At 38.0% G+C, this 18,658-nt stretch overlaps 3 protein-coding genes across 5 annotated transcripts; all 3 read left to right on the top strand.

The window, feature by feature from the left end:
* The first annotated feature begins 1,489 nt into the window (after positions 1-1,489).
* On the top strand, positions 1,490-3,262 carry LOC118344173 (protein FAR1-RELATED SEQUENCE 5-like). The gene is made up of 4 exons (XM_035684156.1): positions 1,490-1,563; positions 1,655-1,853; positions 1,955-3,055; positions 3,137-3,262. Exons 1-4 carry the CDS (start codon positions 1,490-1,492, stop codon positions 3,260-3,262), a joined length of 1,500 nt encoding a protein of 499 aa, XP_035540049.1.
* Positions 3,263-8,902: 5,640 nt separating this feature from the next.
* LOC108986996 (probable alkaline/neutral invertase B) lies at positions 8,903-13,552 on the top strand. 3 transcript variants are annotated; one of them, XM_018959821.2, is made up of 6 exons: positions 8,945-9,297; positions 9,509-9,521; positions 9,730-10,213; positions 10,653-11,084; positions 11,884-12,442; positions 12,999-13,484. In XM_018959821.2, exons 3-6 carry the CDS (start codon positions 9,785-9,787, stop codon positions 13,292-13,294), a joined length of 1,716 nt encoding a protein of 571 aa, XP_018815366.1. In that variant the 5' UTR covers positions 8,945-9,297; positions 9,509-9,521; positions 9,730-9,784; the 3' UTR covers positions 13,295-13,484. The 3 variants fall into 3 exon arrangements, with proteins under 3 accessions (XP_018815365.1, XP_018815366.1, XP_035540597.1); XM_035684704.1 differs by lacking the exon at positions 9,509-9,521 and adding an exon at positions 9,422-9,508; XM_018959820.2 differs by lacking the exon at positions 9,509-9,521 and having other exon boundaries at positions 8,903-9,297; positions 12,999-13,552.
* A 1,058-nt stretch (positions 13,553-14,610) lies between these two features.
* Positions 14,611-18,658, top strand: LOC108986989 (ER lumen protein-retaining receptor erd-2.2-like). Its single transcript, XM_018959812.2, has 6 exons — positions 14,611-15,051; positions 16,260-16,459; positions 17,484-17,624; positions 17,717-17,797; positions 18,157-18,281; positions 18,399-18,658. The coding sequence occupies exons 1-6, from the start codon at positions 14,829-14,831 to the stop codon at positions 18,445-18,447; spliced, it is 819 nt and encodes a 272-aa protein (XP_018815357.1). The 5' UTR covers positions 14,611-14,828; the 3' UTR covers positions 18,448-18,658.

The following is an 18,658-nucleotide window of genomic DNA, read 5'->3' as shown; positions in this document are numbered from 1 at the left end:
TGTCTTTGTCGCACGTTCTTCATCTTCTTGGGTCAGGTCTTACATTTTTGTGTTGTTTGTTTGCAGGAGTTAGGGAGGTCTAACAGTCTTCGGCTTCAAATCGACTCTCTCGAAAGCTCTGGGGTCTTCGGCTTCAAATCGACTCTCTCGATTACTCTGGGATTTCGTGGTCTTCAAGTCGAGCTGTGAGTAACTGGTCCAGCACGGTGGATATCAACTGGGCTCGGTGCGCAATGGTAAAGCAGCTTCTGTTTGTGTGTGTTTGGAAACCCAGGAAGTTGAAGATGTGTTTATGCCGTAGAAATGTATATTCATGTGAATGAAATTCATGTTCTGAGTAAAAAAAAAAAACGCATAATATTCGTGTGTGTGGACAAAGTTTATATGATGATCATTTGTGTGAAAGTTGGGTAAAGCAGCTTCCGTTTGTGTGTGATTGGAAACCCAGGAAGATGAAGATGTGTTTATGCCGTAGATATTCATGTGAATGAAATTCATGTTCTGAGTAAAAAAAAAAAAATGCATAATGTTCGTGTGTGGACAAAGTTTATATGATGAGCATTTGTGTGAAAGTTGGGTAAAGCAACTTCTGTTTGTGTGTGTTTGAAAACCCAGGAAGATGAATGAAGATGTGTTTATGCCGTAGAAATGTATATTCATGTGAATGAAATTCATGTTCTGAGTAAAAAAAAAAACGCATAATATTCGTGTGTTCACAAAGTTTATATGATGAGCATTTGTGTGAAGGTTGTGAAAAGCATGCATTCCTTTCCCAATAAATCACTGCTCTGTAAATCTCGCTATCCCAAAATAATGAATGCATGCCATGTTACTTTGTTTTAAGAGGTAAAATAAAATAATGCATGTCATGTTAATTGTGGAAATGTGAACTCCTACTGCAAATTTAAATATTCACCATAAAATATTTTTAAGCCAAATACAAGACCTGCAAGCTGGTGGTGTTCAGATATGCGAATCTCTCTAACCATTTAAGCCTGCGACCATAGCCATACCATTTGGGGCAGTGTCTGTTGAGAATAATTTCCACAGAACTCGGAGCCCATCGAAGCACTTGATTCAGTCAATCAGAAAGATTAATAGGAACAAACCCTTTAAAGGAAGGGTGCCTCTAAATACAAATTTACAATGTTGTGGAATTGGGGCATGAAACTTGGTATTTGATTTCTATATAGAAGAAACATTGGTTTGGACCCTAGCATGTCAGAAGTTGTAGTATTCTTCCCAAAGAGTGACATTGGATATTGAACAATTTGTACAGGGCATTGAAAAAGGGGAAGAACACTCAAACCCGCTAACACCATCTCACGCAAACACCCATACCTCAGTATGTTATTTTATATTTCAAAAACTTATTGGAAATGGTCTACTCAATGTTTTTTATCCGAATTATCATTATTATTTTTATGTTAGGACATCCCTCAAACGGGTTTAGCAAACTTTCCAAATCCAAATCACATGCACAGTTACTATGGACCAGTGCCTACATGGTCACCAGCTTTTCTGCCATATCCAGATGGCAGCCAATATCCCAGTAACATTCAGGTGGTTTTCAACGTCTGTTTGTTTGTTATGTAAGTTGGGGTTTTTTAGAGTTTAATTGCTCTTGTATTATTATTATTTTTTTTTTTTTCAGAATGTTGGTTACCCATTTCAATATGGGTTTGGGCCTCCGACTCCTCACATCGCTACAAGCTCCACAACGAGCGCAAGGGGTTGTTCAGATAATAGACCCGATTGTAGGGAAACTGAAGTGCCATGTACAAACTCAATGGTTGATGAAGAAAGTCAAGAGGATAGACCCGAATCACGGGAAACCGACGGTTGCACTACTGGTTCACCACAGTTAGTGCAAACGGATGGTGATGATATAATTGAGGAGCCAAGGTCGGGGATGTAATTCAATTCTTTTGAAGATTTACATATCTATTATAAGGATTATGCTAAGAAAAGCGGGTTTGGGGTGATGACACAAAAGAGTGAGAGGGGAGATGATCAAAGTATCAGATATGTCACTCTTGGTTGTGCCCGTGGAGGGAAGGCCCGGGTTAAGAGTTTCAACGTCGCAGCACCACGCCCGACGGGAAAGACGGATTGTAAGGCAAGGATTAATGCCTTAAAGGTTGATGGAAAGATGCGGTTGACAACAGTCCATAATACACATAATCACGGCCTCAGTCCAAAGAAATCTCGCTTCTTTCGTTGTAACAGAGAAGTGAGTGAGACTGTAAAAAGAGTCCTAGATACAAACGACTTGGCTGGGATCCGGATGAATAAGAGTTTCGGATCTCTTGTCGTTGGTGTAGGTGGCTTCGAGAACCTCCCGTTTTTGGAAAAGGATTGTCGCAATTATATAGACAAGGCACGTCATCTACGACTTGGTGCAGGTGGTGCTGGAGCACTTCGAGATTATTTTTTGAGGATGCAGTACAAGGATAATGGTTTTTTTACATCGATGGACTTAAGTGATGATGGGAGGCTAAAGAAAGTATTTTGGGCAGATCCACGCAGTAGGGCGGCCTACCAGTATTTCGGTGATGTCGTCACATTCGACACCACATATCTCACGAATAGATATGGGATGCCATTTGCACCATTTGTTGGTGTCAACCACCACGGACAATCCATTCTTTTGGGAGCGGGGTTGATTTCAAGTGAGGATACAGAGACCTTTACATGGTTATTCCAGACCTGGTTGCAGTGTATGGATGGTATACCTCCAAAAGCTATTATTACTGATCAAGATAGAGCAATGAAAAACGCAATTGCTATAGTCTTTCCAGAAAGTCGGCATAGATTCTGTTTATGGCATATACTGAAAAAAGTTCTCGAGAAGCTTGGGTCATATGCTGCTTACAAAAGTGGACTAAAAAGTCACCTAATGAAATCTGTGTACGACACTCAAACAATTGAGGAGTTTGAGAAATGTTGGGATGGGTTACTTAACACATATGATTTACATGAGAATGTCTGGTTGAAAAGTTTATATGATGAGCGTCACCATTGGGTACCAGTATTCTTGAAAGAGCACTTCTGGGTTGGAATGAGTACAACCCAGCGCAGTGAAAGTATGAATGCTTTTTTTGATGGTTATGTTCATGTGAGGACAAACTTGAAGGAGTTTGTCGACCAGTTTGACAGTGCGCTGAGGAAGAAAATTGAGAATGAAAACAATGCAGACTTCCACACATTTAGTGTCACCATTCCCTGTATATCTAGATCTCCAATTGAGAAGAGATTTTAAGAGTTGTACACGAATTCTAAATTTAGGGAAGTCCAGCAGCAAGTAATGGGTGTGCTCGATATGGATCCTTGTCTACTCAGTGAGGATGGTGTAATGAAAACATATCTGGTGGAAGATGAAGTTCGTGTTGAAGAGTTCACTAAGCTTGTGTCCTATACAGTTAACTTCAATGTGGAAGACTGCGATGGAAAGTGTTCATGTGGGTTATTCGAGATGAAAGGGATATTGTGTAGGCATATTTTAGCCATCTTCAAAGCTAACGGTATAAAGTTATTACCAGACCGGTACATTTTAGATCGATGGAGAAAGGACATCAAGAGGAGATACACGTTAATCCACAGTAGCTATGATGCTAGGGATCAGAGGCCAGATGGTAATAGATATTCAAGTTTGTTAAATATATGTTATCAGATGATAACTTATGCAGCGGGATCCAGTGAGCAGTTTGAAGATGCAAAAAAGAAGTTATATTCAATGATTGACCTCTATCGTGAGAATCAACACCCCCCCATCTATGACCCAAACAGGTTCGTATGCGAATTTTTACAGTTTATTTATTTTAAGTAGTTCTTCATAGTATGTCATATTTAACAATTCTACGCCCTTGGCAGGTTCAAATGCTGGTTTTACAACACTGGACACAAATGCTGGTGGTAGTTCAAAACCCGTACTAAGTCCAAATGTTGTGCGAGGGAAAGGAAGACCTCCATCTCTAAGGAGAGCATCCAGGATGGAGAAAGACATGCGGAAGGTTAAAGCCAAGCAAAAAAAAGCACCAGTCAAAGGGAAACGTAAACAGGTGCATGTCTTAATATTAATGGTATTACATATATACATGGTTATGTACATTAGATTTATAACGTAATTACATGGTTATGTCCATTAGCGAGATGAAGGAGATACACCACTCCCGGATGTGTGTAGAAATTTATTTCGCCTATCAGATGTAGATATCACCAGTCCTAGACAAATGCAGGTATATTAATTAGAAGTTATATTTTATTATATTTTAGTTTGCCTATGGAAGAAGTAAATGCAAAAAAATAGATTAATAATATACCATTTTGTTATTAATCAACAGCCTGTTCGAGACAGTGGAACCCAGCTCCAGGAAACAGTGATTGCAAGTCAAGAAAGTGTAATAATTTCAAATATTTTCACTTAATAATTTCAGTTTTGCACTTTTCACATTTTGAGTTAGTTTCACTTTTCACATTTTGCGTACAAATCTTTACAGATACAGTTTGGGTTGGATGGAGATCAACCGGTACAACATGGGTTCGATGGATCACAACTTGAGCAACTGGATTAATTAAATGGGCATTTTTGTGTAAATGTAGAATTAGTTAATGTTATTATAGTATGTGTTGGGATTTGGTGTAAATGTAAGAACATCATAGTGTCCTGTTGGTGATGTTGTAAACATACTTCTGATTTTGGTGATGTTACTTGAATGCAAACATGCTTATGCAGATGTACTGGTTGTTTAGTATCTTGATGCTTGTTGGTGATTAAACACCAATGTCCTTGTGCCAAGTAATGTAGTTATCCTGTACTAGTGACAGGAGAAAACAAAGATTTCTCAAATCAAATATTGTCATTGCAACGTGATACATGATGAAGTTGTTGATATGGATCTTATTTTCTTATTCATTAAAAAAACGTTGTTAATATGGATCTTTGAAAACATGATAGGGGCTGCTAGATTGTTTGTATACAGATTGAACACTTGAATTTTGGAATCAGGAGCTATTGTCAATGTTTTGGGTCCTAGTCCAACATTACATAATATCAGGAGCTATTGTCAATGTTTATCACATAATTTTGGAATATTATGTCCATAGACTATGTTTGGTATGGAATGAATTATGACAAATTTAAATATCAAATGCATTGAACTCTGAAACAGAGAAGTGACTAGTGACTATTTTAAATAGTCAATAAAAGAAGAGAAAAGGATTATCAGATTTTTTTTTATAAGTAGAATTAGATTATCAGAATTGGAGGATAAAAAGGGATCCTAATATAATACCATATAACACGTGCTGCCATTGACAGAAAAGAAAGTGTTCGCATGCATGAATACATGAGGTGGAACCTAAATCAAATTATTCAGTGAACCCCAAAGATCCATTAACACTAATAGAGCATCCACATCTCAAGTGGAACAACACGTTTTATACAAGGCCTAGGACAATATCAACACTAATACCATAAAATAAATTACCTAACAGCAGGTGCACTCATATAAATATTACCTAACAATATCAACATAATAATAGAATATACAAGCCAAATGGAGTAAATATTACCTAACAGCAGGTGCACTCATATAAAGAGCACATTCACAAACTTTTCATCATACAATGAAAATGACTTCTAACACTTAAATTACACATTCAAACTAAGAAACAACAAAAACCACTACCAACTCACTAAGCAACAACAAACAACAACTAAAAAAGTCCAAGACAGCCGAAGAAGCTTCCATGAACGTGTTATTCCAGCTTCTTTCTCAATGAGCATCAACTCCTTCTTTTTAAACTCCTCATCTCGACCATCTTGCACCATCTCTCTCTTCTCAATCTCATCCTCCCTCTTCCGGAGCTCAATCTCCGTCTTCTCAATATCGCGAAGTCTCTCATCGACCTCTTTCTCCTTCCTTAATAGTTCATTTTTTCTATCTTGTAATTCCAGCTGCATGTATTGATCACCATCTACCCACTTGAAAAACTTGCAATATGGTAATCCCTGATATTTGCAAACATATATAAAAAAATGTTAGATGTTTTTAATTTGCAAACAATTTATTAAACATGTTACATTACAAGTGATGTAGTTACCTTCGTGTTATAATTTGGACAACCAAAGAATGATCGTCTTGGATTTCTGGGAGTATTTGAGTATCTGAATGTAGCTTGAAGATCGCAGAAGCACAATGGCTGACAAGTACGTATACCAGAGGATGAAGAAGATAGAGTTGATGACGACATTCTAACATTCAACAATAAGCACAGTGGAAAGGCACACATATCAAAAGATACATATTTATGAAAACTTAAGGGTCACTGAAACCAATGGTGTTACTGCCTGTTGTAGTTATACCTAGCCTACCATAGCATTAGAAGGAGAAAAAAAAAACCCCAACTTCTGTAATCTAAGCTGCCAGAATTTTTGTTCATTTGAATAAGTAAAATAACAGAAGGACAGAGTTTAAATTCCAGCATAACTGTCAACATTACAATAGACAGGCAATAAACAGGAGAACAAACAAACAGAAGCTGGGGTGAGGATCAAAATCCAGAAAATATATTGAACAAACATTAGAGGATAACTTCACAGAAATTAGAGGACAACTTACTTGTTACCTTAGTCTAATGAACAAAAAACAATAGTCTGCCCCATGAGGCAGAGTAGTCTCATACTTACAATAGTCACTTTAAACAAAAAATAATTTCATTACAATAGTCTCAATACTTGTTCAAATACAATAAACTAGATAACTTGGTCAAAGAATAAATCCACGTTAAGCCACCCCATGATAAATTGGACAACAACAAATAAATAAATTCAATCAAGAGATATTACTTCTGACCTAGCAATTACCATAGGAACAAAAACTTATAATAAACTGATTCACTCATACGTGTTCAATATTACCTGTCAGTATTACCCTTACGGGTTCAAAAACAATAAAGTAAAGAACTTCACAGCGTAAATACAAAATCTGCCCCATGAAAAATTCGACAACAGTACAAAAATTCAATCTCAATCTATCCTCTGACCTAACAATTACCATAGGAATATCAGAATCTCATCTGCCCCATCAAAGATTCGACAACCAATCATAAATTCAATATCAATATTACCTCTGACCTAACAATATTACCGCTTGGATTAGGTTTCGGGATGAACAGGAAGGGGCGGGCTAGGGTTTCTGGATGAACGAGGTCGGGGCGGGCACGGGCTAGGGTTTTTGGGTGAACGAGATTGGGGAGGGCTATGGCTAGGGTTTCTGGATGAACGAGATTGGGGAGGGCTATGGCTAGGGTTTCTGGATGAACGAGATCGGGGCGGGCTAGGGCTACGGTTTCTGGGTGATCGAGATTGGGGAGGGCTTTGGCTAAGGTTAGGGTTTTGGGAGGCGGGTTAGGGTTTCGGGATGGGTGAGATTGAGGCGGCTTAGGGTGGGTTAGGGTTTGAGATAGGGAAACTTACCAGAATCTCACATTCGTGGGAGACGAGAGCCGCGGTGGAATCGATTCTGCGGGAGACGAACCGAGGATAGACCTGCTGAGGGATGGCCCAGATGGGGAGGGACGTCTACCCGAGGTAGCCGCTTCGCGCCGACGAGTCGAGGAAGGAAGCTTTGTGTGGGTGTATGACAGAGAGAGATGGAGGGAGTGCGGGTATTGAGGGAACAAAGAGAGAGGGAGGGAGGGAGGGAATTGATTGAGGGAAAAGAGAGGGTGGGAGGGAAATGAGGGGAACTGAGGAGACGAAAACACAGTCAAAAACAAAACGATTCGTTTTGTTTATGCCACGTAGGCCCCGCTTGCACGCCGCTTGCATAGGGGCGCTTGCAACAAACTTTTTCGTTATATTAATTATGTCATTAGTCTTACGAGTGATTGCTTGAACCCTTCCTTTGGAGCTTTTAAAATACTTTGCGAATCTGTGATGGAATCTCTTCCCAACCCCACATCATTATTCTGGCTCATCTCTGCACTTGTTTCTGTCTTTCCCTGTCTCTCTATATTTTACCAACTTTATGGCCTTTTTGGGTTCAAAAGAAAAAGGATTCAGTCCAAACTCGAAGATTCCTTGCATTTTTATCACTTTCCAATACTTTAATCAGGATTAGAGTAACTTTTCTATTCATTATATCTTCTTTATCCTATATACCTTTTACCTTTTAGTCCCAACTACGAGAAGGTGTGAAAGTGTGATGTCACGAAACTCTAACTCAGACTACAAGTCGTTTACTGTATTGACAGACTTTGGCAGGCAAAAAGAAACAAAGGTGGAGCTGAAGCATCCATGATCCTTCCCACCCTCCCTAGCTCCATGGGATCTAGTGACCGTACACGTGGACAAAGAGACAGATTCCCCTGCAGCAGCAGAAACACCTGCATTATTGTTGTTGCTACACGACGGTCCACTTGGTCGTTCTCTAAGAGCTCGTGAGTCGAGGTCCCAAGGCGCTCTCTCTGACTGTTTCATAGCTCATAACGTGGCCCTGCAATCATGCTCGCAAGCGTCCCTTTCCGCCATTTTGGAATCTAGAAGTGGTTAGGGTGTGTTTGGTTTGAAATCAACAAATTCGTTTCAATTTATATTTTTTAAATTAATTATTGACAAGATGTATTATTTTTTAAATTTTTATAAAAAAAAAATTTTTAATTTATGTCAACATATTTTATACATTTAAATACATATCAATTATTTATAAAATATTATTATTTATAAATCAATTTAAATTATTTAAAATTATCTTAACATCTAAACGCACGATAAATTTACCGATAATATAAATTTTAATTATTAATATTATATTGATACTAATATTGTCACGTGTAGGAGAGATTATTCGATCAAACTTTAATATAGAGTATTCCTGATAAAAATATAGAGTTGAAGTTTGAGTAAGATACAAACTTTAATTAACAGTATCATATTATTTACGAGCATCTGCCTCCACCTGCAACTCTCAGTCACACCCAACGTCCCGCGTGGCAATAGGCAAAGCCAAAAGACAGATTGATCTTCCCCAAGAGTCGCATTCTCTTTTCCCAGAAGTCACCGTGACGAGTGACGACGCTCAGGGGCTCTGGTACTAGACGGTCACCATCTTCCCATATGATACGTCATGGGATTTGTTGGGTTTTGAGTACTGGCTCTGGCCCCCACTTATTATAGTATCAGACAAAGAATTCACGAGTCTAAAGACTCTGAACACTCAGAAAGTGAGGTGGTTTCTTTCATTACTGTTCGATCCCTGGAGGTGGTTTAATCTTTGAGCGACCGACTCTGAGGTTGGTTCTTTAATTTTTCTTGTTAGGTGATTTTTCTTTTATTAGTGGCAGATTTAGTATGCAATCTGCATGAACATTCGCGCATTTTTTTTTCTTCTGTTTTATTTTCGTTTGAATTGGCAAGAACCCGTGTTTGTTTGGATTTCATCAAGAGGAAAGAGAATCAAGAAAATGGGAAACCCACCTAAACCTATGCATATGCTTGTAACAGGTTCGATTCAGAGGTTCGTACGTGTTTTCTTGTCATTTATGGAGTGGTAATACATGAAGAATGTATAGGATTCTTGATTTTTTCCTTTGAAACTGGAGATTGATTCTTTTATCTGTTCCTGTTGTGTAATCGGTTAGAAGGGCTAATTCTACCATGTCTCAATAGCCTTTTATTGATCATCAAAGAATTTGTTGTCACTACTTTCTGCTAATTAACTGCAGGGTGTGCTGAACTCAACATAGTGCCTCCCTTATTTTGCATTTGAGATCTTTGAAAATGTCTACTCCCAACGTGGACCTATCTCAGAATGGGCATATAAAAACCACTGATACCTTATCTAGCGTTGGTGGAATTGAAGAATTTGATTTCTCAAAACTGTTAGACAGGCCAAGGCCTTTGAATATGGAGAGACAGAGATCATATGACGAAAGGTCGCTCCACGAATTAACTAGTGGCTTGTCCCCAGGGCCCTTATCTAGAACTGATGAGTACCCTTCCCGAATAACCGACCATCTTGAATATTCATTTTCACCGGGTAGGAGATCAGGCTATAATACCCCAAGGTCACTCTTTGGCTTCGAACCACATCCAATGGTTGCTGAAGCTTGGGATGCTTTGAGGCGATCATTGGTGCACTTCCGTGGTCAACCAGTTGGGACAATTGCTGCATTGGATAATTCTGAAGAAAAAATCAACTATGATCAGGTGAATATTCTTTATACGAAGTTGTTTTTTTTATAATTCAATCACAAGTGGTGCTACTAGACACCAACTCAATTTTTCAAGCATTAAGACACAAGCTATGAAGTAGTGCTACTTGTGATTTGGGCAGAAACTAAAGATTCATTACTTGAAGTCATCTTGTTTATTGATCTATCTACTTTTGCTCAATCTTCTGGTTATCAAAGCATGTTATTGCAATAAACATTTGATGCTTCATGATGCATCACATAGACTCTTGATAGTCGATACTTCTACACATGCTAGCTATCTATGAGCCATTATATTATATTTGTGAATGCCATGGGTTTAATCCCATTTGTGTAAGTCTGTCAATCATGTGCTGCCTTTTGATATTTTGTCTAATATATTCATGATTACTATTTAATTAGTTGATGTCCGGCACCATTCTTTATATGTCTAGGTGTTTGTGAGAGACTTTGTCCCTAGTGCATTGGCTTTTTTGATGAATGGGGAGCCCGAGATAGTGAAAAATTTTCTTTTGAAGACTCTGCGCCTTCAGTCATGGGAGAAAAAGATTGATAGATTCCATCTAGGAGAAGGAGTAATGCCTGCCAGTTTCAAAGTATTACACGATCCAGTCAGGAACAATGAGACTTTGATGGCAGATTTTGGTGAGAGTGCAATTGGAAGAGTTGCTCCAGTTGATTCTGGATTCTGGTGGATTATATTGCTTCGGGCATACACAAAATCTACAGGAGACACTTCCTTGGCTGAGCTGCCCGAATGCCAGAAGGGCATGCGCTTAATTCTGAGTTTATGTCTTTCAGAGGGGTTTGACACTTTCCCAACTCTTCTCTGTGCTGATGGATGCTGCATGATTGATCGTAGAATGGTCAGTTCTTAAAATTTATGTTTATGCCTTCTAATAATCAGTAAAGGACCAGAATTTAAGCATGCGGCACTAGTATGATTTTCTTAATTCTGTCAGGAAAATTCATCTAAGATTTGTATTTGTTATTGGAAAAATATCATTAACTTAACTTCAAACTGCAAAATGGATGAAAGGGCAAATAAAACTTCAGTACCTTTCATACCCTTTTATTTCAATTCAGTAGGGCTTATTTTTCACCCGTAGTGCCTCTGTTTCAGTGCTAAAGAAAAGGGAACTTTGAATATTACAGAATCTTCTCTAAACACCTTCTTGCACGTAAATTCAGTATAGCATTAACACTTTCTTGTCATTAAGCATGATGGTTCATGCATGAAGGGTAAGTTAGGGCATAAGTGACCAGATAAGTTGCTTACAATCAACATGCCAGCCATAATGAATGTTCCAAATTATTTTCCTCTTCAAGAAGTGAAAGTGGATTCGTGTGGTCAACCCCTCTATTGTGGGGCTTATGGCTCCATTGGGTTAAGGAGTTCAAATGTTCTTGGAATTTGAGAATTCTATCTGCCCCATAAACAAATTTCTATTTTTAATTAAGAAAAAGGGAATGAACCAACTGCTTTATGGAATTTCTGGTGATTGACATGATAAAGAAACTTCTCTTCCAGGTTCTCCTGATGTTTGCTAGTATCTAGTGGTAACATTTTCTCTTTAAAGACATGTTGGATTAAATTGCTTTTGTCCTGAACCTATCGGTAAACTTCCTTCATTTGACTTCATTGTCGATTATGCATGTTTTCAGGGTGTTTATGGATATCCTATTGAAATTCAAGCACTTTTCTTCATGGCTTTAAGATGTGCTTTGCTTTTACTCAAGCAAGATGATGAAGGGAAGGAGGTTGTAGAACGAATCGTGAAACGCCTTCATGCCTTAAGCTTTCACATGAGAAGTTATTTTTGGATAGATTTGAAGCAGCTTAATGATATATATCGATATAAAACAGAAGAATATTCTCACACTGCTGTCAACAAGTTTAATGTAATACCTGATTCTCTTCCAGAATGGATTTTTGATTTTATGCCAAGTCGTGGCGGTTACTTCATTGGGAATGTCAGTCCTGCAAGAATGGATTTTCGTTGGTTTTGCATGGGCAATTGCATTGCAATCCTGTCATCCTTGGCAACCCCTGAACAGTCCACCGCAATTATGGATCTTATAGAATCACGATGGGAAGAATTGGTTGGAGAAATGCCACTGAAGGTTTGTTATCCAGCAATAGAAGGCCATGAATGGCGGATTGTAACAGGATGTGACCCGAAAAATACGAGATGGAGTTACCACAACGGTGGATCTTGGCCAGGTATGCTTTTGCATTGTAATTGACCTCTATACAGTTGACCTCTGCATGAATTCATGAGAGAACACAAACTACAAACTGTGCCACACTTCATATGATGCTAGTGAAACTATAGTCTATATACAATGCAAATAAACTCCTTGATGCCTTAACTGAAGACGTTGGAAGTAAGGACATGATTCTGCCCTCACAAAATTTCTGAAGAAAAAGAAAAGATAAAAGTCCAGACCACCTGACAATACTTTGTAATTTCCCAAGTCTAGCAGTCTTGAATCCGTCATTTTTGTAGTTCATGAATATCTGCTACTAAAGTTTAGGAGGAATTAATAGTTCACAAAATTGCTATATTCTTTCGTTTAAGCTTTTCAAACCCAACTATCCCACATACGTACTTTATCAGGCTTTTCATCATGATAATTCAGGAACAGTAACTCCTTGAAACAATCATGATATGAAAATTTAAGTGCCTAACTTTTTTTTTCCTCTTTTAGTTTTATTGGACTTTCCAGCTGAGAGGTTTTCCTCTAGATGATATCTTGTGGTTGTCAAATGTGTACAGTGCTTTTATGGCTTTTGACTGCGGCATGTATCAAGACTGGGCGCCCCCAGATTGCCAGACGTGCCATTGAACTTGCTGAAAGCAGGTTGCTAAAGGATAACTGGCCCGAATATTATGACGGGAAGCTTGGTCGATATATTGGGAAGCAAGCCCGTAAATCCCAGACCTGGTCCATTGCTGGTTACTTGGTTGCAAGGATGATGCTTGAAGATCCATCTCATTTGGGTATGGTAGCCCTTGAAGAAGACAAGCAGACGAAGCCCCTGCTCAGAAGATCAAATTCATGGACATTCTGATGCCATTTATCGTTTTTTTTTCGAGTTTATCCACTGAAGGCCTGTTCTGTAATGATGGAGGGACAGAGCTAATTGAAGCTGACCACCTTTTCCTTTTAGCTTTCAGATTCCTACCAATAAGCCATTTGTAGTACGTATCATGTGTTCTTTCTTTGCTTGTTCATAACTGCAATGGTATGTTAGTTCTTTCTTCTTCATCTCTCTCTCTGGTGGACATTTAAGTAGTTGTAGTTTAGCTGTGTTTTGTTTTGGAAAAAAGGAGATCCTTCTGACGATTTTTTTTTTTTTTTTAATCTTTCAAAATATCAGCCAAGATGTCTTTTAGAGATAAAGAATGAAGGACCTTAACTAGGCAAATTCAAGCCTATACCAATACATAAAGCTTCTTTTGGGCGAATAGTTAACAGCTCTCCAGTTTTTAAACCAGTACTGTTGGACTCTGTGAAGCCACGGGTGTTGTTGATCAAGCTAATTATAAACGTTTCACATGTTCTAACTACACACTCTCTTCATATTTCATTAGGATTTTATTTAGAGTTACAGCCTCAGTTAATCTCGATTAAGAGCAAGAAAAGGAAAACCTTTAAGAATGTAAGAATTCGAAGTCCTTTGGAGCATTTTCTTTCTCCATTCACTGGACGATATGTGAATATTTTGCTGATGTCCCTTTAAATTGTTTCTACTCCTAAAGAGGGACAACGGGTTTTTTTTCCCTTTCTTTTTTACATAAAAACTAGATGTGTGAATTTCATTGCGCGTTTGATTATGCTCTTGCAAAACAGAAAAAAAAAATATATATATATGTTTATATATAAAGATACATAATAATAGCAGTATCCTGATTAAAAAAAAATGATATAATTATAAAGAGATTGTATAAAAATAAATAGACAGATTGTCGTGATTTGATACGGTATGTTAGATTATCAAATTACTATATCAGTTTATGAATTTACTTTTATATAATTTCTTTGCTGCTAAAACATTTCTCTAAAAAAAATGTTAACAATACATTTTTTAAAAATATAAATTAAATAACTAAGTTTATTTTGTTTCATAAATTAAAATTTTTATAATAAATAATTATTTAACATTATATAAAAGGAAGTCCTAAGTTTGAATTTTCACTCTAAAAACTATTTTAACACTAAAATTCAAGTCAGCATATCTCATTTTTTAGTTTTTTATTTTTTCAAAACATTAGAAAACACTATTGGAAATGATAATTTTTTTTTTCCAGAAATTACAATAATTTCTGGATAAGTTAAAAAAAAATAATTAAAAAATACAAATAGCATTAAGATGAAAAAAGTAACACGCCCGAAACACGTCACGGAGCCCAACAACGTTCCTTCCACTTCGGTGGCACGATGCTTCCGGCCTTCCACTTCGAAAAGGCAAAAGACCAAGCAAATTCGATCATCAATCCAAATCAACAGTCCGAAACTACGTCCATTAATATTGTTTTCCTTCGCTTTCCCCACGTTTTCTCGCCCACACCTTTCCTGGGAACTAACTGGTTGGCGAAACCCTCATGAGGGCGCAACGAAAGCCGATCCACGCCGTGTCGACATGGGTGCGGCGACAGCCTCCCAAAGTGAAGGCCTTCTTGGCCGTGGTCTCGGGCATGGCGGCGCTGGTCCTGCTTCGATTCATTGTCCACGACCACGACAACCTCTTTGTGGCCGCCGAGGCCGTCCACTCCATCGGAATATCCGTACTCATCTACAAGCTCATGAAGGAGAACTCTTGCGCTGGTAAAGTTTCGAACTTTTTCCTTGGGGGGTTTTGTTACGTTTTGGTTTTTGTGTAATTGGTGGTAAATCTAGGGTTTTAATTTTAGTCTTGCCTGGATAAAGATGAGTGTTTGCTAATGCTAGGTTTTCTTCTTTTCTCTTTTTTTTTTTTTTTTGACTATTTTCCGGTTGGCGATTTTACGAGCCGGATTGTTTGGCGTTTGATTAGTTTCCGTTTTCTATTTTTGGAATTGGGTATATTCGGGTTGATGAACTGGAGTTCCATATGGAAAAATTGTTGTTTTTCTTTCTCATAACTTTCCCGATTCAGCTGAGAGCTCCGAATATTTTTCTAATGGTTCAGTTAGTGGGCTCTGGTTTTGGTTATTTATTTCAGAGTTCATTAATGGTAAATTTAGATATAAAAGAGAGGCTCTTTCTTTTATTTCCGAATTTCTTGTGGATTAGATTGATGGTTGAGTCGAGTCAGGCTGGATTTCTTTTTTCTTGCCTTCAAAGTTGTCACGGAAGTCGAGCTTGAGGACCGGATCTTGTTCGGAACCTAACTGGTTGAGTGGGGGTAAGGGATGAAGTGAAGTTGTTGCAGTGGTCTGTTGAAGGATAGAGGAAGAAGAAATGAAGGGAAACGTGAGCTGGGAGATCATATCTCGGCTTCATAACGAGAGAGTTTAGAGAAGCTTGGAACGGTGCCGTGTTGCAAGACTTCTACAATTCATCTCCATTTTCTATCCTTCGACAGACCACTGCAACAACTTCACTTCATCCCTTACCCCCACTCAACCAGTTAGGTTCCTAACAGATCTTCATTCGATGAATGTCCATTAATCTCAAGCTTTTATATTTTGAATTGGACCAAACTCAAACACTCAGAGATTCATTCTGAAAACACGGCTTGTTTGCAGAGTAACAAGAAATTTTCGTACCTTGCTATTTTTTTCCATATGAACTATTTCATGCTTCAAAGTAAATGTTGCTTACTTGCGAGTAGTAGTTGATAGGAGGCAAGTTGGTCCCTTTTTTTCATCATTTTTAATAATAGCTATACACCTTTTACAATAAACTATATGTAAAATCCTATTTATTTCAACTTGTAGAATGCTATATTTCTTAGGAATTGGGTGTTAAAAGGTTTTCCTGATACTGCACATCTTTTGTTTCTCTGTCTGCTCTTAGGGCCTTATGATATATCACCTTTTAATGATGTGCAGGACTATCGCTCAAATCCCAGGAATTAACAGCTATTTTTTTAGCTGTTAGGCTCTACTGCAGTTTTGTTATGGAATATGATATACACACCCTGCTTGATTTGGCTACATTGGCAACAACCCTGTGGGTTATTTATATGATCCGCTTTAAATTAAAGTCTAGTTACATGGAAGACAAAGACAATTTTGCAATATATTTTGTGGTATGTTTTCCATAATTTCTATATCATCTCATTTTTAAGCTCTATCTCTGAAGCACTGATCCTATATTTTTTTAGGGGGTTAGATCCAAGTCCCATTTCTCCCCTTTTCAATACTTTCTTAAATATGGCAACAATTTGTGAGAGTCATGGTTGTGTATAAAGCAAGGATATGATGGTCATGTTAGGATATGTACCTGTGAATTTCTATTGATAACAATTTGGGGAAAAAAAAGAAGAGATATGCAATAGCAAATTTTTTTTATTGGAAACATTCCCCTTGCAATAGCAAAATTTTTTTATTGGAAACATTCCCCTTAGATCTTAGACATATTGAGAATGCATATGGAGGCAAATTATTTGATTTCCTTGTACACTGATTATATTTTTCTGGAATGGACTCCAGCATCCAGCAGCACTTCAATATATGCATGTGTATATACTCCTGGAAGTTTCTTGTAGACACTGCAAAATTGTCCCCATTTTCAAGAGAGTACTTTGTGGATTTCTTTTGAGGTTTCTGACTTGAAAAATTTTTCGATTCCTTTTTCTGTTGAGTGGTAATCGCCATTTTGTTACCCTCCCACTATTTTAGACCTTCCCCTAGAAGTTCAGTGGTTGGTTCCTCCGGAACTGTGCACTTTCAGCAATTCTGGTGCTTTATTGGCTTTTTTTTCTCCACCATTGTAGTTGTAACAGACATCCAGCTTGCAAGGCAATCCGTGGCGGCTTAGACGATCTATGTTGTGCTTCTGCCGAGTTAGATGCATGCCTTGAGACCAAAAGGGCTTAGGTTCTATGCTAATCAATGCCCAGGGATTAAAAAAAGGAGTGAAATGGCCGAACGCCTTTCTCCCATACCAACTTTCTAATTTCTATGAGTTTATTGCTTGAAATAGAACCAAGTGTGGTTGGTTCTCTATTGAATTGTCTTCTTTTATGCCCAGCTTGATACACTGTTTTGGAACGTTTTTTTTTTTAACCTTTCTTGTAAACACAGTATCCTTGCCTTTTAATTTGGATGTAGGCGGTACCCTGTGTCGTGTTAGCTTTGTTCATTCATCCATCAACTTCTCACCATTTACTGAACCGGATCTTCTGGGCATTCTGTGTCTATCTGGAGGCCGTTTCAGTGCTACCCCAGTTGCGGGTAATGCAGAATACAAAGGTACATTTTTTTACGATTGGGATGTGTTTTTAGGTTTTACATATAAACAGATGTTACAGCCTCTAAAATTCATCTTATTTCTGTCCGTTCAGATTGTTGAACCATTCACTGCTCACTACGTGTTTGCTTTAGGTGTGGCAAGGTTCTTGAGCTGTGCCCATTGGGTTCTCCAGGTTTGATCTTGAAAAGCTGAATTTTTATGTCTGAGTTAGGTTTATACTTTGTTGGTGATTTTTAATGAGGTCCGCTTTTATTATTCCCTCCCTACCTCCCTATCACATTTGGTGGTAAATGATTTTCTCTGTTATAGGTGAACAACATCACTATTCCAGGAATTTCTCTAGTAGAGCAATAAGCTATATTATATGGGTTCACATGTGCCACCGATGTTAAAATTCTAGATTTATTTTTAGATGGCATTCAGCATTGTTGCCAAACTGTGGCTTCTTTAAGTTACAAAAATGTTTCTCTTTGGGGTGTGCACTACTCGGATATCTAAGCTGTCATGTGTTGTTGCTATTGCTTTCAACAGGTTTTAGATAGTCGTGGACACTTGCTGGTAGCGCTGGGTTATGGATTATGGCCTTCTATGGTTCTTATCTCAGAAATTGTTCAAACTTTCATCTTAGCAGACTTCTGTTACTACTATGTCAAAAGGTTGGTTTGCACACTTTTATGTATTTTTCCTCGAATAATTACATGCGATGATTTACCTTATATGTATAATTTGTGTGTTCTCTCAAATTATCGTAAACTTTGTTCTATGCTTGGCAGTGTATTTGGTGGGCAGCTTGTCCTCCGCCTTCCCTCTGGGGTGGTATGATCGGGATTATGAATACTCGCAGTCCATTTTAACTTAATCAGCCAATGCGGCGGGTTATTCTAGTTTAAGTCACGGATTTTTGTCTTCATATGTTTTCTTCTCCCTGTTATTACTATTTGACAAAAGGGTTGGCTGTAAAGACGGGGGGATGCAGAAAACTTTGATATTTATATATATTAAGAAATGATTCTCATGGTTGGTTTATGTTTCA

Source organism: Juglans regia, chromosome 13 (assembly GCF_001411555.2).
Source record: "Juglans regia cultivar Chandler chromosome 13, Walnut 2.0, whole genome shotgun sequence".
Lineage (NCBI taxonomy): Eukaryota > Viridiplantae > Streptophyta > Magnoliopsida > Fagales > Juglandaceae > Juglans > Juglans regia.
The sequence above is the reverse complement of the archived record's forward strand: the minus strand, read 5'-3'. Positions and strand labels throughout refer to the sequence as shown.

Bases quoted from the DNA above. Each gene is read 5' to 3' on its own strand.
- LOC118344173 (XM_035684156.1), top strand. From the start codon at position 1,490: ATGGACCAGTGCCTACATGGTCACCAGCTTTTCTGCCATATCCAGATG. The intron at 1,854-1,954 runs GTTCACCACAGT...ATCTATTATAAG, and splicing joins AACCGACGGTTGCACTACTG to GATTATGCTAAGAAAAGCGG. The intron at 3,056-3,136 runs GTTGGAATGAGT...ACAAACTTGAAG, and splicing joins TCTTGAAAGAGCACTTCTGG to GAGTTTGTCGACCAGTTTGA.
- LOC108986996 (XM_018959820.2), top strand. From the start codon at position 9,785: ATGTCTACTCCCAACGTGGACCTATCTCAGAATGGGCATATAAAAACC. The intron at 10,214-10,652 runs GTGAATATTCTT...TTATATGTCTAG, and splicing joins AAAAAATCAACTATGATCAG to GTGTTTGTGAGAGACTTTGT. The intron at 11,085-11,883 runs GTCAGTTCTTAA...GCATGTTTTCAG, and splicing joins GCATGATTGATCGTAGAATG to GGTGTTTATGGATATCCTAT.
- LOC108986989 (XM_018959812.2), top strand. From the start codon at position 14,829: ATGAGGGCGCAACGAAAGCCGATCCACGCCGTGTCGACATGGGTGCGG. The intron at 15,052-16,259 runs GTAAAGTTTCGA...AATGATGTGCAG, and splicing joins GAAGGAGAACTCTTGCGCTG to GACTATCGCTCAAATCCCAG. The intron at 17,798-18,156 runs GTTTGATCTTGA...TGCTTTCAACAG, and splicing joins GTGCCCATTGGGTTCTCCAG to GTTTTAGATAGTCGTGGACA.